At 41.0% G+C, this 26,454-nt stretch overlaps 4 protein-coding genes and 1 long non-coding RNA gene across 5 annotated transcripts; 3 read left to right on the plus strand and 2 right to left on the minus strand.

Annotated features, from left to right (window-relative positions):
• Nucleotides 1-1,255: 1,255 nt before the first annotated feature.
• faf2 (Fas associated factor family member 2) lies at nucleotides 1,256-5,769 on the minus strand. Its single transcript, XM_058062904.2, has 11 exons — nucleotides 5,605-5,769; nucleotides 4,780-4,848; nucleotides 4,551-4,685; nucleotides 4,367-4,443; nucleotides 4,162-4,300; nucleotides 3,713-3,798; nucleotides 3,506-3,597; nucleotides 3,068-3,245; nucleotides 2,748-2,919; nucleotides 2,524-2,667; nucleotides 1,256-2,228 (listed from the first exon to the last, which is right to left on the minus strand). Exons 1-11 carry the CDS (start codon nucleotides 5,665-5,667, stop codon nucleotides 2,046-2,048), a joined length of 1,338 nt encoding a protein of 445 aa, XP_057918887.1. The 5' UTR covers nucleotides 5,668-5,769; the 3' UTR covers nucleotides 1,256-2,045.
• Nucleotides 5,770-5,975: 206 nt separating this feature from the next.
• Nucleotides 5,976-7,305, minus strand: pin4 (protein (peptidylprolyl cis/trans isomerase) NIMA-interacting, 4 (parvulin)). The gene is made up of 4 exons (XM_058062911.2): nucleotides 7,151-7,305; nucleotides 6,896-6,963; nucleotides 6,693-6,812; nucleotides 5,976-6,362 (listed from the first exon to the last, which is right to left on the minus strand). The coding sequence occupies exons 1-4, from the start codon at nucleotides 7,188-7,190 to the stop codon at nucleotides 6,204-6,206; spliced, it is 387 nt and encodes a 128-aa protein (XP_057918894.2). The 5' UTR covers nucleotides 7,191-7,305; the 3' UTR covers nucleotides 5,976-6,203.
• A 307-nt stretch (nucleotides 7,306-7,612) lies between these two features.
• nek12 (NIMA-related kinase 12) lies at nucleotides 7,613-8,764 on the plus strand. The gene has a single exon (XM_058063948.2). The coding sequence runs from the start codon at nucleotides 7,691-7,693 to the stop codon at nucleotides 8,762-8,764; it is 1,074 nt and encodes a 357-aa protein (XP_057919931.2). The 5' UTR covers nucleotides 7,613-7,690.
• A 6,442-nt stretch (nucleotides 8,765-15,206) lies between these two features.
• Nucleotides 15,207-16,799, plus strand: LOC144894651 (uncharacterized). Its single transcript, XR_013625307.1, has 3 exons — nucleotides 15,207-15,371; nucleotides 15,447-15,578; nucleotides 16,701-16,799. It is a non-coding gene; the product is annotated as an uncharacterized LOC144894651 (long non-coding RNA).
• A 2,910-nt stretch (nucleotides 16,800-19,709) lies between these two features.
• LOC131110144 (D(1) dopamine receptor-like) lies at nucleotides 19,710-26,186 on the plus strand. The gene is made up of 2 exons (XM_058062910.2): nucleotides 19,710-20,062; nucleotides 21,304-26,186. The coding sequence occupies exon 2, from the start codon at nucleotides 21,604-21,606 to the stop codon at nucleotides 22,711-22,713; it is 1,110 nt and encodes a 369-aa protein (XP_057918893.2). The 5' UTR covers nucleotides 19,710-20,062; nucleotides 21,304-21,603; the 3' UTR covers nucleotides 22,714-26,186.
• The last annotated feature ends 268 nt before the right edge of the window (nucleotides 26,187-26,454 follow it).

Raw genomic sequence — 26,454 nt, forward strand, 5'->3', positions numbered from 1 at the left:
ATTTAACGGTGCACAATATGCATGTTCTTATTTGGCTTCTGGAGGGTTGAAACTTTTAACGCTCAGCTGATAACTGCCATGCACTGTACTGCACATATTTCTAATACAACTGAATGACTACAAGATTTTATTGCGCTAACTTCATTTTATAGAATTTCCAACAAAAAAAAAAGAGGTCTTGAGTCCATAAGTTCTTACATATGCTGTGTTACTGTTCTTGCCCTAATGACTGAAAACAACCTGCTCTGAGACTACTGTAGTTTGATCAAAAAGCCATAGTGACAAGGTGCTAGATGTTCTGCTTTTAGGTATGAATGCAATAGTTTGTCATGGATCTCATGTATTCTTAAAGCATGTTATACTAATACCCCAGTGGAAGTCATTATAATTCTAATAAGTGTTGTCATACTTAATCCAGTGTAATACTATACCTGCCTCACAGGCACTTGCTCTCTCTCCGTGTATCAATATCTTCAAATGTATTGTTCACATATACTTCATGTTAATATTAGCGCTTATTTTTGCGGTGAGTAACTATTTAATTGACCCTACTAATTGAAAAGAAGCTCCCACTATAAAGACAACAGAAAATAGAGTCTTGTAGTCTTTCGCTTAAGTTTCTTCAATAATCTCACTTTTTAAAAAAAAATATGTTCCAATAAGCAGCTAAAGATTTTTGGATTTGTGATTGATTGCTTTGTAGATGCCATTTATGGTTTACCAATGATTCTATTTTTTTTTGCTGTGGTGGATTGAGGCTTATTGTTGTTACCCTCCCTGGCCGCTAGAGGTCCCCATCTGATCTCTTTGCCCGGCAGCCCACCCACCAACCGAGCCAAGCCACGTGTTCTGTGTTAGGCAGATCTTTTTGATTTGGTACTTGCACATTTACAGTTACCTCATTTTTCCATGTTTGTATTGCTGGGGGGTGGGTGGGAGAAAACAACTAATATATATATATATATATGCATATATATATTACATAAAGGAAATGGTTATTTTAATTTTCATTCCATTGGAATCATTGTTTGTAGCATTTAACATTAACTAGTGTATTATATGCATCTGTATACTGTTTGAAATTTTTAAGATTTGTACTTTTTTTAAATGAAAGTTGCTAGTTATGCTTTACCAAGTAGTGCAATCATATTTTTTTTCTTTGTCGCTGATTGGAAAGGGTTGTTCACTAATAAATGTGTTATGTATACCAATATCGACTTATTTTTGCAGCTCATTCTACAAGTAATAAGTCCCATGTGTACATTGTTTTTAATTTATAGTAGGGAAATGACATCTTTACAAGAGTTCATTTTGATGTTACAAGCAAAACGTGTTTGACTGCAGAGACTCGTCAAAAGCTGTGGCGTCTTTCGTGAAACTTGAACGTCAAGTCACATGCATCTGGTCATTATGACAGACGTAACTGGATGGGGAAAAAAATAGGGCTATTTCATGTATATGAACACCTAACCTATCTACTTTACATGTCATGGCTTGTTTTAAAACAGGGTTCCCATATTTCCTTAAAAGTCCAAAGCAGGCTCTGCCTGATGAGACAATGGATGAAAACGTCAACTTAAGGCATGATGGGGACCAAACAAGTGAACATTACGATACAAAAACAATGCCAAACAAAAAAGTCCTTGTAGATATTGGCTCATCTTGGTCATGCTTGTTGTTTAGCAAAGAGGCTACGCTACTTTGGGTATATGGAGTGGAGATAGTGGAATAGTCAGCCTCTGCAGCAGCTACTCGTGGGGAAAAAGACAAGCTGGATGACACAGCTGACAGGAGACAAACGTTGGCCTTCATGGATAAAAAGAGTTCAAGGAAGAACTTGAAGAAATATTTATTTTGATAAAATTCAAGACTTTCCAGGCTATTGGGAACCCTGTAAACGGTGAACAATGACTTGTTTACATATTCCATCTTTTCCTCCATGATCCCATAGTGGCCATAACAAAAAAACGGACAAGGGAAGGGAGGGCGTGTGGAGCATGGTTGGGGAATTGGAGAATCCCACATGGAAGCGGCGTGAGGTCTTTTCAATCGTCTGTAAGATCCTGAACAAAAAGGACCTCGGAGCGGCTGAGTCCGGCTTCTTTCAGCGTGGGAGGGTTGGGTTGATCTTCAGTTGGAATGCAGGGCAACACTCGGCGAGGGAAGTTGGTGACTATTTGAAACTTCTCTGGGCTTTCTTTCAACGAGAACAGGAAGTCGTATATTACCTGTTGAAGACAAATCGCAAATCAAATGATCACAGTTTGACAGCAAACGGTTATAGCAGCTTACTTTATCCATGCATTCAATACTTGGCATTGTATCGCTTGTATTTGTTTCCATGTAGCTGGCAGGCATAGAAACCTTAAATGTGTGCTGCTTTTAAGACTCTGCATTGAGTGAGTCAGTGACCTTGCCGTTAAATTCACGTATTCTTTTATCAGTGCTGGTTGGTTTCATGTGACTGGATGAAACATTAAGTACGCCATTGTAGGTGCAGTCAGCTAGCAGTGTGGGACACACCGTAAGAGACTGCCCGAAGAGAAATCGTCTTTCCACACGTGTGTCATTGGGCAGCTTGAACACTATTTTGACACTCTCCGGATCATCTGCCAGCGGCTCTGGGGGGAGACATTCCGACTTCCTCTCCTTCTCCTCCTCAAGAGTCTGGAGTCGCAAAATAAAACATTGTCGTCATGACGCCACTCAAGCGGTCAAAATGGATTTTCCGCAAAAGCGAAACTCACTCGTCGCCTCCTCTCCTCTGCAAGGGCGCTCTGCCGGACCTTCTCCTCTTCTTGCCGCCGTTGCTCCTCCTCCTCCCTCTTCTTTCGGTCCTTCTCCTGGTCGGCACGGAGGGAGGCCAAGTATGCCTCATCCTGTTGTTGTCTTAGCACTTGAGTCTGACTCCTCTCCTCCCTGAAACCAAAGCAGCAGCAGTGCAGTCAATAAGCGACAGTCTTCAGGAAGTCATCGCTGGAAACAATGTGGAGCTTGAACATTGGCTAAAATGGAAATCACGTGGAAATCGCAGTGGTATGCTGCGTTATGTCCTCATTACTGGTACCTTTCCATTCGCTCAGACATCAGATATGTTTGGTTGGCTTCCATGATGAAGTTGAGCTGATTGATGAAGTCCTCAGGCTGAAGGAGACCCTCCAGCCTGCCAACGACTGTCATCTTGCGGTCCTTCAGCATTATCATGGCCAAGAACGGGTAGGTGTTCTCCCGCAATGCTTGGGACACTAAATGTGGAAGAAAAAAATACTATTTGAGTCAGACTGTCAATTATGGCCTCTAACTGGTGCTTATACGGTCTTTTCCCACAGTACTTCAATCTAAAGTATTTGTGCAAGTAGCTTTGCAAAATGTAGCAAAAAAGACCGTTATAACAACCTTTGTTTTTCAGGAATTCACTATTTGACTGATAATACACTACATTGTATATTACAATGACAGATGGCTGTAATGGGATGTGGAGTGAAATAGGACGCAATCTGTTTACCTCTGTAGCCCTCGGGTTTGTTTGTTGAGCATGCCCAGAACAGCATTCGGGTATTGAGGAAGGTTATCACTTCTTCTGTACATAGCGTGGAGCTACAGACATTGACACAAGTGCAGCACATATCAAATATCTTAACCGGGACACTACATTTGAGATATTTCATACACGCTAGCAAGCATCGATATTGGAAACTTTGCAAAAACGTACCGGCAAAACTCATCAGTGTCTTGATGATCGTCTCCATGAAGGTACACTAAAAGGTAGCGGAGCTCCCGTTTGGCATCATTTAGTGCCTGCAAACATGTGAACCCGACACTGGAAAGTTGCATTTCAAACTGAGATATGTTTTACTTTTTCTTACTAGAAATAAATAACAAAAATAGAAAAAATAACAGCTATGTCAGCAGAGGTATAAAGTGAATTAATTTTTTAGTGTAGCCCAAGTGGACGATAACTTATATAAGATTGGTCACGTTAGACAGATAGGGTGGACTTTCTTTTAATACGATTTCTAATAAGACAGGAGAACCTTTCTCGGAATATTCTGTACTCCTGTTCCAATCAGTTCATTGCGATTACGTCCCATCCCAGATTAGTGACGATTCCCACTGATCTCCATCACAAAAATTATCCTTGATGATGACCTCTGAACTCACCTGGCCGTATGTTCCCTGGTAAAAAACAGGATGTGAGTGACCATACTTCTCCGCAAAACTATGAATGAAGGACACAACATCTCCAACAGGATCTGTAACACGACCACGCGGGTCCGGCCTGATGAATCGCAGGGCAAACCTGCAAGAAAACAGTGCTATTCTTCCACAAGCTCCAAATGTGCATATCTTATGTTCTTTGTCTTACCTGAATATGTCCAGAAGTGTGTAATATGTAAATCTGAAAGGTAGCATTATCAAGTAATAACTCCATCCCAGCAAGCCCTGAAATACACAACCACCATTCAAATTCCATGCATTTATTGGAGCCAAATAGGAAAACTTGTTAGGACATAAGCACATGCGTATTATATCCTCTTCAGCAGACCTACCCTGGGCTGCGGCCTGGAGACAATATAACTATATACTCTGTGGTCTGCTGTGTTGACCTGTAATGGTCTGGATGGTGGAGGGTTGAACACACTGGGCACTCCTTCCTGCTCATTGAGTCTGTCTTGTACTGCAGCCTGAACACAATATAAAAAATAGATAATTACACATGACTGTTTTCCATGGTTTCGCTATTGGATCATATTGGACTGTGTGGTGTACTGGCCTTACCTCAATGTTCCAGTTATGCTGTTCTAATGTGCGACGACATTGGTCCATAGATTCCAAGCCAGTCAGGTCCTGTCAGATACAAAAAAATAAAACAACATTTGGTTCAAGCTAGTTAGCCTTACACAGACTGCTGTACAGAATTATTACTACTAAGGTAAAACGAAACATACAATCAAGCTATTAGATACATATATATCTTCCAGTATTAGTACTTGGACATAACAAAACCGTGTAAGCATCCAGAAGGAATACACAGGCTAGCCTAGTAGCTCCCCAATGACCAAGCTACTAGCTTATAAGTGTGCATGAAGGAAACCGCAATATGGCACATTTGAGACGGTGCTTTCAGGCAGGATGTTGAATATATTGCATTATTATTACACAAATTAGCCCAAAATGGCTTCAAAGACATCTGTCAAAACTTTAGTGACAGCTCAGTCGGTGTGCTAAGCTGATAGAAGGTGCTGAGAGTCAGTAATGTATTGACAGCTATACTCAGGATCATTTTTTTATAGAAAATGTAGTAAATATGACCATTTGGTAGGAGCGAGGCATTATTTGTGTGATTCCGATTATCTCAAAACTGGCTACATCCTATTCAAAACCATTCAACGACTGCTAACTTGTAAGATGTTGAAGCTAATGCTAGCTAGCGTTCTAACGTTAGCTCTGAAGTTGTCGAGTATCGTTATCGAAGTTGCCTGTGTAAAAAGCCTTAAAACACTGACAGTTCTGCCGAATGATGGCAATTCGCGACAAGCAATGACACCTCATCACATGGTACATCAAACTAACACGTGTTGACCGTGTTTTGAACCGTTTTACCTGAAATTGTAGGAGTTTTTCGGTCTGCGCCTGAGATAATTCTGGCTCATCTGGCGCCGCCATCTTAGCTCGCCAATCACCTAGCAAGGCGCAGCAACGTCAAGCGTGTGTTGGCGATACTGGAGGCGAGAATACGGGCTTGGTAGGCTACTGCCACCTAGCATCGTGGAAGTGCCACTACCCACGCCGCCTCACTGGAATCGCCCCATCCACGCACATTTTTGTCAAGGCAGGATGTTAAATATACGATGTCATTAGATTAGTAAAGGCGCATCTGTTGTGGCTAGTGAAAGTGGCCTAAAAATCACTACATTTGGGATCCATAAAAAAAGAATAACCACATAAATACCCTGAAAGTTAGTTCCTTCATTGGTGAATTATAATTTTTTTACCATCTTTAATTAACTGTGTAACTGATAAATTTCATTTGTTTGTTTAAAAAAAAGAGAACTACCATAGTACAGTAGTGTACAATGACTGGTGACAAGACACAGTAAAAGTATCATTTCATTTTTCTCAATTTACCAACATTGCATCAAGGAGGTAAGACTTGAAAGCACAATGTAGAATTGAATGTCCTCAGTTCATGTTGCTCCTGGCTACTTTTTCCCCTCCACCATAATGATGTGGTATCCAAATTTGGTCTTGACGGGAGGGTCTGTGTAAACAGGCTTGTCCATGGATGAAACAGACAAGGCAAAAGCAGCATCCTGGAAAGGTCCAACCATGGATCCTCGAGTCATCCAACCCAGATCACCCTGTTCAAAACATTTTCATGAATTCAATCCTCAGTCACCCAAACACAATGTATACATTGTCGTCTGCTAGTCAGGGACTGCCAACATACAACCTCATGTTTATGACATGCTTTACAATATTGTAATAAAATACATATTTTCCAGACTATAAAATAGTGACAAATGATTTGACCCATAAAATGTCACCTCTCCCCAGACTGACCCAATAAGCCATCTAACAGGTTTGAACACTTTTCATAATTTTTCTCAAGTTGCTGCATCTCTCCTCACCCTCAACAGGAGTGAATCCTTTAGGATGACTCGTATTAAACATGCACAAAGTGTTCTTACTCCTTGTCTTGCTTTGTCTTCGCTGTATTGTGAAGCCACTTCGCTGAAACGAACTCCCGACTTCAGTTTCTCCATTGCCTCCATGCATTTTCCATGTTTTTCACAGAGGATGTGACGGACCTTGGTTACAATGTAGATAAAGCACACTAGCACATTATTTTATATATAGTATTAAATGGCAACTAAGGAGAGGGTGTATCTACCTTGACAGCAGTGCCCCCTTTAGGTGTCTTATCTTTCTTCTCGGCATCTGCACTTCCTGAAGCAGCTCCTAAGCACACCGCCCAGTAAAGCAACAATAATAAATGACAACATTATTAAGAATTCAAAGCCCTGGTGCACCAGAGATGCATACAACAGAACAAGCTTTGCTATGCTAACGTCGCAAGCTAACAGTAAATTCTTCATTGATGGCTGAAGAACAACATTCAAGAGTGAACGACTACGTGAGTACGAACCTTTAGCAGTTTTGCCACCACTTTTGCCCTTCGGTGGCATTTTAAAGAAGCACACCGTATTTTAAATAACAGTGGAAAAGATAAACAACACTAGCATAAACTCGAGTTTGTGTTGCGGCGAACATGCGCAGTAGGCATTTTCTTCTTCTATAGTGTAGTATAGTCAATTGTAGCTCACTATGGTCTATATCGCCATCTAGTGTACAAAAATGTTGCTGACATACTAAAACAAGTGCAGAATATTTGAATTTAAACCAGTCAAACCCTGAGAAAATATCAAATCCAAATTGTAATGATTAATGCTTTAGCATATATCTTTTTAAAACTGCATATAAAGTACATATTTTGTAATGACCCATAAATAAATACATACATAAATACATACATATCAATATCAAATTTACCCATAAGCGTGAATAGCAAGCTGTTAAAAACCCATAACCATTTTTAAAACAAAAAACAAAGAATCCTCCTCACATTTCACAGCGTCCGGTCTCCATAGCAACCACAACACAAAGACTTTCACGGCACAGCAGCCTTATGTCGAAGAGGTGGATCCCTCTGACTATTGAGACAATGGAGAAGTACGACAAGGTGTTGCGTTTGGGCAGAGGAGCGACAGGAGAAGTCTTCCTGATGAGACACACTGAGGCCAAGAGTTTGCATGCGGTGAAAAGGATCAAACTGGAGAGCAAACGCACACAAAGGGCGATCCTCCAAGAGGCGGAGATCATCAGGAAGCTGCATCAGCCTCACATTGTGAACTGCAGTGATGCTTTGGTGAGCGCTGATGACGGCTATATTTACATTGTGATGGACTACTGTGATGGCGGCACGTTAGATGACAAAGTCAAAGAAAGGAAACCAAGCGATTACTTCCCAGAGGGCGTGGTCATGGGCTGGTTTGTGCAGGTGGCTCAGGCTGTCAATTATATCCACAATGCTAAAATACTTCACAGAGACATCAAAACATCAAACGTGTTGCTAACAAAAGAAGGCATGGTGAAGTTAGGAGACTTCGGGGTATCCAAAGTCTTGACGAGCACAGCCGACATGGCTTCCACTTGTGTTGGAACTCCGTGTTACCTCAGCCCAGAACTGTGCCAGGATGTCCCGTACAGCTCCAAGTGTGACATCTGGGCTCTGGGCTGCCTGCTGTATGAGCTCTGTGCTCTAAGACCTCCTTTTGCAGCATCCAATCTCCTCAGTCTTTTTTACAAGATCACCAAAGGAGAGTATGACCCTTTGCCTAAAATGTACTCTCAAAATGTCACCTCTTTAATGCACGGAATGTTGTGCATTGAACCTGCAAACAGGCCAAGTGCTGCCTGCATCGTTGACAGCTCCTTTGTGCAACATCATTTACAGCACCGTGAAGATACAGAACACTTTTCTCCCGAAGAGGACATCAGCTCACATGCTCCCTGTGGACACAGTTTGAGTCATATTGAAGAAGGGGATAGTTGCTTCTACCCTGACGACTTTGACGAGGAGGAATGTTTATCTTCTTTTGAGGAACCGAGTCAACACTCTGACATATCATCAAGGAGCCGCTCTGCTGAGCCTCTCGGTAATGTTGAGGTGACCTCAGACGGGGCCTTTTTTAGTCATTAGTCGTCCATAATCTTTGGACTTGAGTGACAAAGGTTTTATTCAATGCTTTTACTGTAATTGTTAAGAACATTAAGCAACATTTGATGATGATTTATGCACGTGTATTAAGACTAAAGCAGTAATACGTATGTACTTCATATCAATAATAGTTGTTTGGGAAAGCATAGCATAGTTTAATGTTTTCCTAATGGTAAATCCCTGCATCCCTTTGTCGGATGCAGTGTTTCCCATTCATTTAATTTGTCCCAAATAGGACTGTGCAGCGTCTTAACCCCCCCTCCTACGCACCTTTTGGTTTTACTTTATCTAAGAAGTTTCGAGAAAGAACTCAAAACTCTCAACTGAAACAAAACAGTCCACCTACATTTTTGCACTTTCAAAAGTGTCCCTGAACAAAAAAAATATATTTTACGAAATGTATTATATTTCTCCTACTGACTAATCAGCAAAAAGTACAACCTTGCTACAGCTGCATAAGAAATATGATGAATCAAATGGAAGTGAATGCAAACTTAACCACAAGTTCCTCAGAATGGTTTTGTCATGTCATTTCAACAAGCCTTTCCATTTCTGGGGTTGTAATAAGAAGTCAAATGCAATCATTTAGATATCAGAGACGATATAGTATGAGTTTGAATCCTTAGTTGGGATTAAAGCACATCAATTATATTCTAATCCACTTTATATGCGTGGCCATGTGGATGTTAAAAAGTTACAATAACACTTTGTTGGGAGGCATAGACCTAAATGCTGCACGGGTGACACTAGTGCACTCTTGAGAACATTTTAAAAATACAATTAAACAAGAAAACAACCCAAAAATTTAAAAAAAAAGTAATTTTACAAGAACAGAGTACAAGTATGAAAGTAATAATATTAATATAAAAAGATGTAACATTATGATGTAACACTATCTGCAATCATTTCCACAATTTTTTGTAAATTTAAGTTCAGAAAAGTTGCTATATTACAAGAATAAAGTCCCAATGTTATGGAATGGGCCTTGATTGTCACATATCTTCTTCTTCTTCTTTATCTTTTGGCTTTTCCTCTCAGGGGTCACCACAGCAAATCAATCTCCTCCATCCAACCCTGTCTTCTGCATCTGTCTATCTCACACCAACTACCCTCATGTCCTCCTTCACTACATCCATAAACCTCCTCTTTGGTCTTCCTCTTTATCTCCTACCTGGCAACATCCTTCGACCAATATATTCACTATCTCTCCTCTGGACATGTCCCAACCATCTCAGTCTGGCTTCTCTGACTTTATCTCCAAGGCCTCTAACATGTAATATCCCTCTGATCCTATCCATCCCGGTCACTCCCTATGTAAACCTCAGCATCCTCATCTCTGCTACCTCCTTTTAAATAAATACAAATTATAAATAAATCAGAAAGGTGGGAAGTGAACAAATGTAACAAATGTTACTGATTGTAAAATCAGTACCAGATGGACGAGTAAGATTTAATAAGCTTTGCTTCTTCCTACTCCTTTTGGACATGTGGAACTGCGAACTGATTATGTGATGCATTCAATTGTAATCTGATGCATGTTCAAATGAAGTAAAACCATTAGAGAAAAAAAGGCTACTCCAATCTATGCTTTTGTTCGGGAGCATGAAAAAATAAGAAGACAGTTGGAAGGAAAACGTTTGGACAAGAAAACAAACCTAATCAGATTCTTTGTCTCTTCCAGTGTTTCCACAGCGTTCCCAAGGTGTTGCAGATCATGCCGAGTACCCGGATGACTTTGAGGAAGAAGAGAAGGATGAAAGTGCAGATGTAATAGATGGACAAGATGATTCCCTGGATGAGTTTCAGCTCTGTGATGCTGGAGGGATGGTCGTCACACTGAAAGCCTTGAAGGAAAACACATAAAAACATACCTTTGAATAAACTTTCTAATAACAGTTTAAAAACATACATTTGAATAAACTTTCTAATAACAGTTCAAAGTTCTTCACTTTATTACTCAAAGGGCATTCAAGGTCAAGGAAAATGATTCGAAACACTTGATGGCGCCAAAGGAATTTTTCTATGCACGTGTGCAGCTGCTCAAAGGCATTAAAAGTCAACCGGTCTGGGGATTTATTTGACATAGTTACGACAAGATATCCATTTTGTAAGTGATGAGAGGTCATTTATGTCTGCGTGGCTGTCGTCCAAGCAAGAAACCTCCTGCCCGAATGATTGATTCCTTTCCACATACTGCTACCAAATGAAGAGGTGAGATGAGGCTAGGCTATAGACCAGGGGTCTCAAACTCACGGCCCGCGGGCCAAATGCTAGTTTGAGGCCCCCACCTTGTTACCAAAGTTTAATGTTAAAATGACAGGACACACCGGACACAATTAACATGATTTTGCCCCGCCCATACTGTTACCCTACCCTGTTACCCCGCCCTGTTTTGCTTTGGATTAGCAATGAAGCTAAAGGCTTATAACGCTGGGTACAAATAAATGCAGGAAATGATTTGGAATAAAACGGAAAATACACGTCAAGATAAAGCATCTCATCAAACATGTTGTTAAAGTTACGACGCTGCTCCCGGATGGAACTGAGTATGATGCTAACTTGCTAATTGGGTCAAATGATTAAGTTTCATTAATGTTCATGTTAAAGGTTAAATAACTGTTAATACTGTACATTTCAATCTGAAAAAAATAATTTCTCTACCAACTGTATGTGGTTTCTTACGTTTTTCTTATTTGCTGTTTTATTATTATTTTACTTATTTATTACTGATTGATTGATTTATTGTCTTTATTCTTAATTTATTTATTTTTTTTATCTTATTTTGTGTATAGAAAATAAAAATTAAGATATTTGAGAACAGTGGAATGTTTTATGAGATATTTTGGTGTGGAAAACCGGAACCAAAGTACTGAAAAAGTGTAGGTTATAGCAGAAGCAAAAGCATTGAAGATAGATTTTATTGATTTTTTTTCCAGTTTTTAATAAATGCGTTTTGTTTTTTTTGAAAACCTGATGCGGCCTGGCTTCTGTGGCCCCCAGGTAAATTGAGTTTAAGACCCCTGCTATAGACTGTCTCATTGGGGAAAGAAAAGTCATGTGTAAGAGTAAAGTTAATGCATAGGATTTGTGGAGTACATACACGTACGTAATATACACACATACACAAATAAGAATGGAGGCAAACTGTAAAAAGTTTTAGTCTAGCTACAAATGGAAAACCACCGCAAGCTGCATAATTTTGTCCCCAGCATCTTTACAGCTTTAATAGTTCATCAGTTTTGGTCAGAGCTGTCGGGAAGCTGGATCTCATCTGACGGATGGACATATCAATCATACTCATATTCAGTGTCCAGTTAAACTATGCATAACTTTGGACTGGAGTGGGAAACCCACACAAACATGTGCCAGCCTCAAGACGAATAAACATTGTAACGGAAATGTAAGATTCTTGGTTTTTACCACCTCTCAGTAGTTTCAGATTCACCCACTTTGATCATGCTTGGAAAGCAACAGTCTTAGTTTCCCACTGTGGGAGAACAAATGCATTTTCACCTTTACCATTATGAGCATCCACCCAGTAGTAGTGATGATAATGATAAAAATGTCTCGGCATATGAGACTGGAATGGTGACCTCTGTGACCTCTAGACTGAGGCAACCTTGTAAGCATGACTGGTCTATGGAAGTTTTTACATTGAACACATTTGTGAATAATTAGATATGAATCGATACATGAATAAATGATCAGGAATTACACATTTACATGTATTTTCAAGAGTTGAATGAGGTTAAATGCATATTGTTTTGAAACGTTTTACTTTAGTGACCCCAGCAACTAACTAGTAAAAAAAAGTATGTTCAAGTCCAACAAAGTGGAGGGTAAGTCACAGTTGATGCACTACGCTGCTGATGGGGATATCATACAACTTCAGGGCAAAAACTCATAAACTCAAAACACCTCAATTGGCTCCTTCACCTCGAGAGGAGCCAGTTGAGGTGTCCCGGGCATCCACTCATGGATGTCAATTAAGTTCCAGCTAATACACCATGTGTTGCAATACAAGAATAAAGGTGTGGCAACAATCATAAAAGTATACCTATTACTATTAGATGTCATGTGACAAAAGTAAAATGTGTAAGTATATGTTTTCTCATTGCAGTACTACACTACCGTAGTTATCCTTGGTACTCCATCAGGAATCACATTCATTAGTAAATACATTTTGGTGTGGATAACTGTGATAAATGACTAAAATGAGGCTACATCCTGTAAAGATCACCTTCCTGAGATGAGACTCTCGAAGTGACACCTCATCCACTGATGGTGTCAAGATAAGGACACCACAGCAACTGCCATGACGATACATGCAAATGCATCCCCCGCATCACACACTGAAGTAACAGCTCCATGGAGGGGGGGGAAAGAAAGATTTGTGTTTGAATTTTTAACTTTAATAGGTTATTGACATGAGAAAGGTATTTGTTACTTTTCGTTATTGTTGTGTAGCTAGGTATGAAAAACTAGCCGACTCTGGTCTGTAAAAAAGAACGCTACAGTAATGGTAATGGTAATGGTAATGGTAATGGTAATGGTAATGGTAATGCTTTTATTTCATTTGAACATGCATCAGATTACAATTGAATGCATCCCATAATCAGTTCACAGTTCCACATGTCCAAAAGGAGTAGGAAGAAGCAAAGCTTATTAAATCCTACCCCTCCATCTGGTACTATCAGTAACTGTTACATTTGTTCACTTCCTGCTTTCCTAATATAATAATTATTTTTTAACTTTATTTTATGATTTTTTAAATAAATTTTAATTTTTTATTCATTTCTTTTGCCACGTACCGAAGTACGAGGCGATATGACCATACAATGACATAATGGGTACTCCCCCACCAACATTTACTGAGTGTGTTTTAAATATTAACTAGAAAGTCTCACCGCTCTATTTCACCAGCTGAGACTGGACAAAGTAGACTTTCACAGAAACTATGAGGTCAGAGTGCTTAGAACCCGTCACTCTTCAAGAACAAGATTCTGTCATGGGGTAAAAGATGCGCCATTGATATCTGAATATGTTGCATGACTCACACCAACACTAAGACTGTACAACATAGAAGCGTTGAATATGCTCCACCGGCTTGTGTAATAACTTGATGCTGCGTGATGACATCATATAGACCTTGGGTTTTCAAAGTGGGATGCTTAATTGCCAAAAATTAAAAACACTAGAGCCAAATACTGAGAGTTACACAGTGCGCTTGAACGCCTGACATAACACAAAGTGTGCGCTATAGGAACAAATAAGTATGTTTGATGATGATTAATCATTAAGAGATTTTCATTTATATTATCTGCTAAACGAGAGTTGTTAATTTGTTTATTGACTGGATGGCACTGAATAGCACATATACAGGTGGGGGGGGTGCAGTCCACGGTGTACCCCACCTCTCGCTCAAAGACAGCTGGGATAGGCTCCAGCATACCCCCGCTACCATAGTGAGAATAAGCGGTATATCGAGCGAGAGGCGGGGTACACCCCGGACTGGTGGCCAGCCAATCACAGGGCACATATTGATAAACAATTATTCCCACTCACATTCATACCTATGGACAATTTGGAATCGCCAATTAACCTAGCATGTTTTTGGAATGTGGGAGGAAACCGGAGTCCCAGGAGATTACCCACATATGCACGGGAAGAACATGCAGAGCTGGCCGAGCTGAACTCGAGTACGGGACTGTGAAACATTTGGGAAGCAATTTCAGTGTCTACCGGTCTACTGGTTCATCAATATTATTCAACACTAATCAATACTATTGTTCTGTGCTTTTTCTATGAGACAATGAAGAATCATGAAGGTATTTTTAGATATGTGAGAATGCGGTTGAACAAGAATCGGTGCTGGGCTGTTGAGCAATGTTAAATTTTGACAATGGTTTTTTTGCATTTTGAGTAGGCGATGACATCAGTGGCTTCCTTTGTGAATACAATAAAATGAGCCGATGCCGATCACATTAGCGGTCACAACAAGGCGGATCTGCTTAGGTAGAGTCAGATAGAGACACACACAGAGAGAGAGAGAAGACTGAAGTAGAGTATGATGAAGTGCATGTTTGTGCTTGTTGTCCTGCTGCATTGCTGCTACAGTGCAGGCAACAACGTTAACTTGAATAGAGAGATGATAGAAAGACTGGACAAACTCAACAAACTCTACCGAGCCAAACAACTCAATATCACATCTGTAAGTAAGAATGTGTTCTTTGTTTTGGAGATTACAATGACGACAAAGGCATTATGATAAGCACTGATATCACACTTTATTGCATTATTTCACCACGCGCAACAAACGGACCGCAAGGACCGTTACCCAGGTTTCACAACTAAAAGCAACTACTGTAATTATATTACAGCAGTGCATCATCCAGTTTAATCATTAATCAACATGACTGGACATAAACCGCACAGTCGCTTAGTTCCCTGCCAGCCATGCTGTCTTTCATACACAGAATACATTCCTCTAATCCAGTTTTGATTCATATTAATACATTTATCTCAACTCTTTATTTTCCACCAGCCAGACACGGTGAAGAGGCCGACCACGGCCATGCTCAATAATGCGGTAAGCACTGCGGTCAACGCACTTTTACTTGATGCCTAACCTTGACTAACTAGCCATGTTTACTCTCCATCACAGGACGCCTGCGTTAATGTCTTCACCCGGGAGCTGAGGCGTCTACTCAACGCCACCGAGGTACACACAGGGAGCGGAAACATCCTCAGAGAGCTCAAAGCTAACCTACTTCTTCTGAGGCCGTCTATGCAACAGGTGAGTCAGCAGAAACAGACACAGAAACGTCATAGACAGCCACTTCCTGCAGGTCCTGAATGTGTTTATTCAGGATTCTCAGAGAAATTAAAGGACATCACGAAAAGTGTTGGTGTGAACTTTTTCCAATTATGGAAAAATTTTCCACATACAGGAAAACTGAAGGCTATGGATGACCACTTTGATACTTTTTGTGCATTAAAAGATGCTAAAGGCAATCCAACGTAGGGCAATATAGTGGATATTAGTAATTCAGCATTCAAAAATGTGCTGAAAATAGTTTTTTTCTGTAAAAAAACAACTTCTGGATGAATATAATGACGCCAAGGCCACCAAGTGGTTTGCATATTGGCGACACAGTCAGGAGATCAGGAACATCTGGGTTCGATTCTCTGCATCTCTGTGTGGAGTTTGCATGTTCTCCCCGTGCATATGTGGGTTTTCTCCGGGTACTCCGGTTTCCTCCCACATTCCAAAAACATGCTAGGTTAATTAGCGACTCCAAATTGTCCACTCATGAATGAGAGTGTGAATGGTTGCTTGTCTATATGTGCCCTGTGATTGGCTGGCCACCAGTCCAGGGTGTACCCCGCCTCTCGTGTGAAGACAGCTGGGTTAGGCTCCAGCATACCCCCACAACCCTAACAAGGATAAGCGGCATAGAAAATGATCCATGGTTTTCTGTTATCCATGGTTTTCTTGATAATAACCAAAAATCACTTAAGTTTTTGCATCTGGTATGACACAGAATTTGTTTTTACTTTTATCAGCTATTTCTGTTATTATATTTGTCCAATGAGTGAACAATGGCAATAAAAGAGAGAAGGGGAGGGTTCTGGATATGAATCTAATCTAATAATAAAAAACAGTCACTTTGCAAATGTTGATCTGGAGAACGTCAGCATCAAGCGCTATACAAATAAAATGTATTATTATTATTATTATTATTATTATTATTATAACTGACAAAGCAAATTAGTATAGTATCTAATAATGGATGCTATTTTTAGAATATACCAACACAGCAGTTATGACACCCATGCTGTGAACAATCACAAAGAAGCAATTAGAATTAATAAGCGTGTGATGCAGAATAACAATATGCGTCTTCTGTTCTTCCAGGATGAGCGTCAATGCAAAATGGAGCAAAACAGACGAAGCCTGACGCCATATAGACCCTTCTCGACTTTCCTCAAGAAACTTAACGCCAAAAAAAGATGAAAAGAAAAAAGAAGCGACGTTCGTACTTCCAATGCAGCTGTAGCTGTCATTGATGAGATCTTCATATACCTTTATTGAAAAGGGATTCAAACATATTGTATTCTAATGTGTATTACACATACCGGATGTATTAGGTCTTGTTTTTATTTATTTGACAATGTATTTATTATTACTAAACAGTTTTTTATTTCAATTAATTTCAAGAAAAATATATTTTTCAATGTTTTATTTATGAATATTTTTAAATGATATTTTAATGGCATAAAGATGGCCTAAAATGCCGCACAATAGAAGGACAAGACATGCATGACTCTTTTCTATGCCAAGCATCTGGAAAGTAGGCTCCATGCTGAAAATCTATGCAAGCACAAGGGGGCTCACACGCACACAAACAGCAGCACAAAGTGACTTTTTACGGCCATAATAAAAATAAATGACTCTCACCTTTCTTAGTGTGTGTTCTGCTTGTCTCTCATCTCTGGTCAAACTCAGGAGTCATGTCAGAACATGACAGCATGCTACTTTAAACTTACTTTCAATTGTTTTTACACTTTCAAGAGAGTTAAACGGCCTCACTGAGTCGTGAAAATGTTGAGAATTTCATAATTGCAAATGCAAACTCATGCCGCCATGAGAATATCATATCTTGTGAGTAAATTCTGAGCATGACTGATTTCGTCATATATGCGCTGTCAAGAAACAGTCGACTTTATGAATCTACGTGAAACCACACGGTCTTCACAATGAATATACAACCAACATTTTTTCGTGACTAAGTATTTCCCTTGTCAAGGGTGTTAGTGGTGATATGATCACAATCATAACACGTGTCCAAAATCTTGCACATACACGCGCGAGATGTGCTTCACTGGCAAACAAGGCAGATAAAGCAAGAAGTATATCAACAAAAGGATTGCATTACAGTGTGAGATGATGTCACTTGATAGGGCGGGTAGACTGCGAGTCACAGAAGGAGGGTCGATAGCGAGCTCATATACTATACATTGCAATAGTGTGGGCCTATAGTGATGTGGGCACAGGAAACAAGAATCTAGCTACATTTTCACTCAAGAGCGTCAAAATGTAGACTGAATATACCAAGTCATTTGTGTAGGATAGAATCAGTATCGGATCAACACAAGCACTTTGGTTGTCAGCTGGGATAGGCACCAGCATAACCCTGCAACCCTATAGAGAAGATAAGCGGTATGGGAAATGGATGGATGGACATGATTAATGGGGTGCTTCATTGCCTGGATTTGATTATTGGAGGTTATGAGTTATAACCCTCCCCATAAATGATATCCCTGGAGCAATAGTGACACAAGCTGAATTGGTGAGGACTTAGTTTAGTTCAAGCTCATGACAAAGCAGAAAGTATAGAAATTAAGAAGTGGCAACAAACGACTCCCGTGGGGAAACATATAAATATGCACCAAAATTCCTTTTGGATTCAAGTAGGAACATCTTCAACGAGCAAAAAGTCCAGCTTTTGTGGATTACAGAGACCTGAATGCCTCGTGAGTATTTACACTGGTTTAAGGCCAGTTGTGCATGAAAAAATGCTCCCCTTTTACTATATTTTCTATGTCAGATTACCATGTAATAATTCCCATGTCAAAAAGATTTCCTTGTCAAGTAGAGATATAAAGAAAAACAGTGAATTGGGCTCTTGAGCAAACATATCTGGTAGGTTTACATTCATTTACATTACATTACATTTGTGTAGGTTTATGTTTAATACTAGCATGAGTCCTCAATCAAAACAAATCATCTGAGCTACTTTGACATTCCCAGATTCCCTCCACATCTGAGAGCCAATCAAACCGCGGGACTAAACTAGTATTTGTTCTGGATGAGAATGCCTCAAAGTGTAAAGATTACTGTATTTATCCGCTTCTTCTCTCCTTTTTAATTGTGACTACTGGACTTAGTCCCTCCCCTTCCGCTACTATTGATAAGTAGTACTATGTGGTAACAAGCAGTGGGCTAGCATCAGTGCCGGTTCTGGTTTCAATAACTCCCTGGGGCCGACCACCCCCTGGAGGGATCCCTCGGCAATCTACCTATTGTCTCCCCACCACTCAGCCCCCATGGCATGTTGACTTACACACAAAAATATAGATGAACAAAATAAAATCTTACTATTGATAGGCACTGTATATTTGCATGTGGATTACTATAACCCCCCACACCCACCCCACCCCATGAAAGCTCTGTATTAATGGCCGGTTTTTACAACTGTGTTGCACAAATGATGCAAATATAAAAACTGACCCAAGTACGCTCATTCACAGAGTATGCAAATGATGTATTTTGTATGATACGAATTAGCAATTAAAGGAAAACAGAGTACTGCAAATACATAAAAAATGTACTGTAAACCTTGTTCTAATTTTAGTCCCTTATTTGCATCACTCCTCAGCCCCGTGCCCTATCTTTTAATGTGGATGCTAGAGAGGGAAAAGGCTAAAAGCTGTCTCTTCTGCTTCTGTTCCCGGCTTACATGGATGTAAGGCGACAGCTGGTATGTCACGATTGTTCCTGAATTCCATTATGCTCTGCATGCAACATGCCAGCATGAAGTGAATAAAACAAGTGGCCACTGTAGCGATGCTGACAGATACTGCAGGGGTTTTATTGTTTTACAAGCACAATGCAAGCTTTATATGTTTGGGCCTGAAGGTGACATTGTGAATATTTTATTGGTAGGTGATGAGAGGTGATGAAACTTTTTGGGTCCAATGTCTTCAAAAGGCATAAAAATTTCATTCATGAAAAATGTGTCTCTGGTGGGATTTATTCTTTTTGTGCTTTTACTCTTTTTGTCCGCTAGATGGCGACAGTGAACCACACAGCCCCTCTTTGAATGGGCTCCTGGTAGTTTTACAACCTGGATATTCATTTTATTTCACCGCACATCAGTGCAAATGTAACAAAATTATTCTAAAGTACCGCGTATGTTTTTTTTTTAATCGAGTAGTTATTTAATCTGAACATTTTGCATTTACATAAGCGGTCGGCCAATCACAGCAAGTCATCTCAACGTTTGACAAGCAGGTGGACGCAAGCTTTTAATATGACGTTTTTGAACTGAATGGCAAAGAGCGCATGTCTTTATTTTGACTAGCATGAAAGCTAAATGGGACACGGACCGCAGAGTGAAGAAGAAAGAGTGTGAAAGAGCGCACATGTCAACTGCGCTTGTCCGCAGAGGCGCACTGAAGCAGCAGGAGAGCAGAGCATTCTCCACACGACGTAGGGTATGTTATTATTTACATGTTTATATTCACTCACTACAGCCAGGACTCTCTGGGGGGGGGGGGGGGGGGCATGGATGTGTTTGCACCGTAACCGGAAGATGCATTGTTTTGGAGATAACTGCGCTCTTTGGCACAATATTTGGAGTGAATGAAGGTACGTGTGACTCCTAATTTCTACCTCATATGTACTGATGGGGCAAATTCCGGCTAGAAGAGTATGGGGGGGTTCATCCATTCAGGTGTAAATGTATATAGTAAGAACCCCAAAAGGACACTTCATTAGGTACACCATCGCAATCAGTACAACAGAGATGACTCCACAACAAAAATAACGCTCAGTTAGTTATTATTGTGGAACAAATGTTCTGTATCATACTGTCAGAGATGTATGCAATATTTTGAAGTATGGTAACAAAAATATTACAAACGGCTCTGAATGATGCAGTGCAATTAATTGTCAATAACAATCATGATACAAAAAAAAGTTTGAAATGAATAACAAAATTAAAGAAAAAAGTACTAATTCGTCATACAACTATAAGGTATACTATCAAAATGTAAAGAAATATTTTAAGAAACTGTAAAAAAAAAAAGTTTAGGGCTGCACGGTGAAAAAGTGGTTAGCGCACAGGCCACACAGCTATGAGACCCGAGTTTGAATCCACCCTCGACCATCTCTGTGTGGAGTTTGTATGTTCTTCCCGTGCATGAGTAGGGTTTTTTTTGGTGACTCCAAATTGTCCATAGGTATGAATGTGAGTGTGAATGGTTGTTTGTCTATATGTGCCATGTGATTGGCTGGCCACCAGCTGGGGTAGGCTCCAGCATACTCCTTAGTGAGAACATGCGGCATAGAGGATGGATGGATGCAGTGAAGTTTGCCCACCCCTGAATTATGCGCATTCATAGCTCCCACATGCTGGCTTTTTTTTGGTGTGTGGGGGGGGGTGTTCTCTATTTAGAAGAGGCAGAAACGGGAAAGGCATGAGTTCTCATGCCTCAAATAAGGATTGTGAATGATGGGAAAAAATTCCCCAAAAGTGCATTTTTCCTTTAAGATTTGCCATTTTGACTGAAATGACCAAATATTAAATAAAACAAAAACATTTAAATAATCCAAAATAATTTATACCCCTCTGACGATATATGATATATGAAGGCAGCATTTCAGTGTAATTTCATAAAAAGTTGTTTAAAAAAAATCAACCTACATACTTTTCAACAATGTTGTACGTCCACAGGCTCGCTGATGACCTCACGGAGAAGACACCTGATCTCTAAAAGAGCACAGGTTTGATTACACCAAGGAATTGAATTACCTTCACCCGTTTCGGCGCTGCAGTACAAACTATGTCAAATCTGATCTGCCAAGTCAAAAGGCCACTGACGGCCCCACGGGGGCTCTGCTTGAAAAAACACCTCTTTCATCATCTGCCAGGAGATAACATGATTGTGGAGCACAAAAGCCTGGAGAGATCTTAACAGTGTGGATATGATGTAGTGCTCCAACATGACTTGAATGAACGCTCACAGAATCAGGGATGGAAGTCATGAACTTTACAACTGTCATCGACAGCAACTTTTCGGACGAGGCTTCCTCCAGTCGCGTCCTGACCGGTTGTTTCCTCTCACTGCTCATCCTCACAACCTTATTGGGGAACACGCTGGTGTGTGCGGCCGTCACCAGGTTCCGCCATCTGCGCACTAAAGTGACCAACTTTTTTGTCATCTCACTGGCCGTGTCAGACCTCCTGGTGGCCATCTTGGTCATGCCGTGGAAGGCGGTGACCGAGATTGCCGGTTTCTGGCCCTTTGGCTCCTTCTGCGACACCTGGGTGGCCTTCGACATCATGTGCTCCACAGCTTCTATTCTCAATCTTTGCGTAATTAGCCTGGACCGCTACTGGGCCATCTCCAGCCCTTTTCGCTACGAGCGCAAGATGACGCCCAAAGTGGCATACGTGATGATCAGCGTGGCGTGGATGCTGTCTGTCCTCATTTCCTTCATTCCGGTGCAGCTCAAGTGGCACAAGGCTCAAACGACATCTTTCACCTCGCTCTCTTCCCCCTCCTCAGCCTCTTACAGATCAAATGTCACGTCAGAGAATTGCGACTCCAGCCTGAACAGGACCTACGCCATCTCCACCTCTCTCATTAGCTTTTACATCCCCGTGGCTATTATGTTGGTCACCTACACCCAGATCTACCGCATTGCCCAAAAGCAAATCAGAAGGATCTCAGCTTTGGAGAGAGCGGCCGAGAGCGCCAAGAACAGACACAACAGCATGGGCGGAGGTTCCAGCATCGCTGAATCGGAGAGCTCTTTTAAAATGACCTTCAAGAGGGAGACCAAGGTGCTGAAGACCCTGTCGGTGATCATGGGCGTGTTTGTGTGCTGCTGGTTGCCATTCTTTGTGCTCAACTGCATGGTGCCCTTCTGCGAAGAGTCCAGCGGAAGCGAGGCTTTCCCGTGCATCAGCCCCACCACCTTCGATGTGTTTGTGTGGTTTGGTTGGGCTAATTCCTCCCTCAACCCCATCATATATGCCTTCAATGCAGATTTTCGCAAAGCATTTTCCATCCTGCTGGGCTGCCACAAACAATATCCAGGAGGCCACAACATCGAGACAGTCAGTCTAAACAAAAAATGACTCATAACTCCCTCACAGCACTGACTCATCCGCAGAGGGGTCCAAGCATCCCCCCTGTTAAGGCCGGTCTGATTGCCTTCAAACAGGGATGCTGCTCTGTGTGTGTTAGAGTGACTGAAGGATGAGCTGGCCCCACATGCACCCTCGTTGCACTGGGCAAGTGCCCCACTCCAGGCAGACTGTCAGAGTGAGCACGCTCACTTCATGTCTTTTGATGAGCGAGCGAGCAAGAGAGAGAGAGAGAGAGAGAGAGAGGAGGGGATTTGGGGATTGAGATTAAGACTGTTGTGCCAGGCAGTGCAACAGTACTGAAATGCACTGCAAAAGATAATCCCACGACTGGGCAGCATGCACGTCCTAATGTTGCCAGACGCTGCTCTCTTCAGTACCATCCCACACATGCCAGCCAGATATGATAGATTAAGAAACTATGTCAGCAACCGGCTTCTGCAGTGGAAACTATGTCCACCAAAGAGATCCACACATCAATTACTATTTAGCCAACTCATTTAATAATGTTGATTTTATTAGAAGGCTTTTGCAACCTGTGAACCTGTGATCTGAAATTATTACTCCGGGCTCACACTGAATCCGTCGCGGCTCTGGTCCAAAGTGGCAAAGTGCCACTCACACTGACTCCAACAGGCACAGCAGCGAGCATCCGCTCTAGTTTGCGGAAAGCATGACAACTAGCCTTGTAAGGAAGTTCTTGTAAACAATAGCCCACTTTGCCTGCACATTCACTAACGAAATGATGGAACTAGATGTAGGGTTACATGTACTGTTTGTGGATTTAGGCATACAAACCATTTAGCACATTTTTCTGATGGTGTCTACTACAAAAAATGATCTGTTAAAAAGGTGTACTAATAATAACAATAAAGTTTTTTTTTTTTTTAGAAAATGAGATACTCTGCGACCAAGTGGTTAGCACACAGGCCTCACAGCTAGGAAACCCAAGTTCAATTCCACCCTCGGCCATCTCTGTGTGGAGGTTGCATGTTCTCCCCGTGTATGCGTGGGTTTTCTCCGGGTACTCCGGTTTCCTCCCACATTCCAAAAACATGCTAGGTTAATTGGCGACTCCAAATTATCCATAGGTATGAATGTGAGTGTGAATGGTTGTTTGTCTATATGTGCCCTGTGATTGGCTGGTCCACGGTGTACCCCGCCTCTCGCCCGAAGACAGCTGGGATAGGGTCCAGCAACCCCGCGACCCTCGTAAGCGGTAGAAGATGACTGAATGTATTGGTATGTTAATTATATGATATGAGAGTGCTCCAGCGCCCGTAGTGTCCGGAAAAAATGATTTTTTCCGTTGTGCCGTACGGCCGATGCAGCCGGAGCTGCACCGCAAGGAGCTGGTGTGAGTCTACAAAATGGATTTCAATCTTGCGGGATGCTTCCGCAACAGAGCCGTGACGGATTCAGATTGAGCCCGGGCTGATGGCGCATGTACAGGCATGGATTTAGTGGCACAATTCCAGAATTTGAACTATTAAATATGGTGCAAATGCCTGCATATAGGTCATAAGAATATGCAAAGGTTCAGTTGAGGCAACTGACTTTTCTTGCTGGTTGAATACTTTTCAACTCCATTTCAAAAGTATTTTTCAGTTAACAACGGTTCAGTGTGGAGTCTCCCTATTTATGTCTCTGGTGGGTGTGTCCACTGGGGCTGGTCCCAATAGGATTGTTGTTGTGGTTATCACATTCCGCTTCCTGTTTCTATCCTCAAGTCACGTCGAACCTTTTATAGCACATTTAAAACAACCCAGGCTGACCAAAGTGCTGCACAAGCCGTATAAAACAATAACACACAAAGAAAATATATGCAGATATGACACAAAATCGTCAATTTACGTCAAACTGGAAAGGCCCTCTCACAACAGAGGACGAAGTTTGCGCCATTATCTATCATCAACAATGTCCTGACATCTCTCCCCCAATGATTGTCTCATTCCATGGGAAGTGTGTTTACTAACAAGCTGACCTATTGTTACTGATGATCATTCACAACAACAACAACCCTACTGTGACAACAAGCCTCCCCCCTAGAGTTCACACCCACCAGTGACAAAAATAGGGAGACTCCAACTTCAAATGATGAACTTAAGAAGCCTTTGGGATTAAAGGTAAAAAGTCCAGTTGCCTCAATTCAACCTCTGCAGATGCTCAGAAGTGCAAAGACAAGACAAAAACAAGGAAAACTGATTGCAGTGGAGTAATGCTGCAGTTACTCGGATTTAACCACCCTGACCCCTGGTCAGTCCTGACCAACAAAACTGTATGTAATGTTTAATATTGCTTTTATTTATTAATTACTGTTTAGTTTTGTATTGCCACTGCAACATTTCCATTGTTGGGTTTACATAAGCTTTGCGCTTGTGCACATGGTTTGATGTGGATCACTAAATTGAAATTGGACACTGAGGGCAGGTTGTGTGTTCTTTTAAAAAAGTAACTAACTCTCAACTCAAATTTGAATAATTCTAAGTTTAACTTCATAATTTCTGCTGCTATGGTTGAAGTGTTTTTATGGACAAGTGTCTCATGTTGCTGTGTGTTTTAGGAAAAAAGCACAAGACTAAAAGACAACCTTTGCTTGACTTAGTGTCTTTTTTTTTTGTTTGATGTGTGTTTGTTTCGGGTCCAATACAGATGTATATTTTGTTTTAAATTGCTCACAGTGAACAATTAAACACTTCTGAATTGCAACACAGTCTTATGCTATCACTCAAAGCCTCCACAATATGTCACATATATAATTACTTTAACAATGAAGACGCAAAATTCGAACCAAATTCAATGTGTTGAGGGACGACTCTAAACTATATCACTTTAATGACATGTAATATATCAACTTACTGATTATGTTGATTGTAATGTTCAATATACAGAGTCTCCAAATCGCCAAACGTGCACATTTTGAGGATTTGGGAAGAAACTGTAGTGCCTGGTGAAAATAAATCTTACTCGACCATTAGTGTGATTGAGCTGTGTAGCTAGTGTTGTGTCCTATGAGTGCATGTGGAGATTACGGATCAGCACTTCCTGGCAGCATCTTTAAATACAACAATACCGATAATCGTAATGGTATTCTACTCTCATCTTGTCTAGATGCGTCCTCTTTACATTGCACGTAATGTTATATTAATGAGACCATAGCACTTTCAACTAAAGTGGTAACGCCTCATTGAACATCTTAATTACATTTTGTTCCTTTGCTTGTGCCGGTGATCCGCTAGAACCTCGACACATCCAGCGGTGGCACATTTCAGTGCAAAGGGCAAAATCGAACAGGACCGACTGTGTCTCACATCTAAAATTTCCCTCTCAAATGACTCTGGTGCTCGTGTGTCACTTCCGTCTGGTGATGTAGTGCCATCATTAGCAAACTGACAGGCTCAAGCTGGAAGAGCAAAAAGCCTGGAACAAAAAAAAGGTGAACAGCCATTATGGAGCACTTTGGTGCCTACAACTGGCTTTGTTTCCTTTCATTCATTACAGAAGTTTTTCATGCTTAAAGGACTGACAAAAGATGAGTTATGACTTTTATGTGCCTCAGTAACTTTAGGACTTAGGATGCACTTGTCACAAAAAAACTTTGTGTCCTAATATATTCAGGTATCAAGGTCGCTGAAGTGTGAAGGGAAAACATGACAAGCAAGTGACATGAAACGTGCATTCCTTCCCCAAATCTGCCACAGCAAGTCTGATCGTCTTGGCCTGATAAATTCG

The sequence above is a fragment of the Doryrhamphus excisus genome, linkage group LG22 (assembly GCF_037039965.1).
Source record: "Doryrhamphus excisus strain RoL-2023G ecotype Guam linkage group LG22, RoL_Dexc_Guam_v1.1, whole genome shotgun sequence".
Classification (NCBI taxonomy): Eukaryota; Metazoa; Chordata; class Actinopteri; order Syngnathiformes; family Syngnathidae; genus Doryrhamphus; species Doryrhamphus excisus.

Bases quoted from the DNA above. Each gene is read 5' to 3' on its own strand.
- nek12 (XM_058063948.2), top strand. From the start codon at position 7,691: ATGTCGAAGAGGTGGATCCCTCTGACTATTGAGACAATGGAGAAGTAC.
- pin4 (XM_058062911.2), bottom strand. From the start codon at position 7,190: ATGCCACCGAAGGGCAAAAGTGGTGGCAAAACTGCTAAAG. The intron at 6,964-7,150 runs GTTCGTACTCAC...CGGTGTGCTTAG, and splicing joins TGGTGGCAAAACTGCTAAAG to GAGCTGCTTCAGGAAGTGCA. The intron at 6,813-6,895 runs GTAGATACACCC...ATTGTAACCAAG, and splicing joins AAGGGGGCACTGCTGTCAAG to GTCCGTCACATCCTCTGTGA.
- faf2 (XM_058062904.2), bottom strand. From the start codon at position 5,667: ATGGCGGCGCCAGATGAGCCAGAATTATCTCAGGCGCAGACCGAAAAA. The intron at 4,686-4,779 runs GTAAGGCCAGTA...TATTGTGTTCAG, and splicing joins AGCATAACTGGAACATTGAG to GCTGCAGTACAAGACAGACT. The intron at 2,920-3,067 runs GTACCAGTAATG...CTTTGGTTTCAG, and splicing joins ATGTCTGAGCGAATGGAAAG to GGAGGAGAGGAGTCAGACTC.
- LOC131110144 (XM_058062910.2), top strand. From the start codon at position 21,604: ATGGAAGTCATGAACTTTACAACTGTCATCGACAGCAACTTTTCGGAC.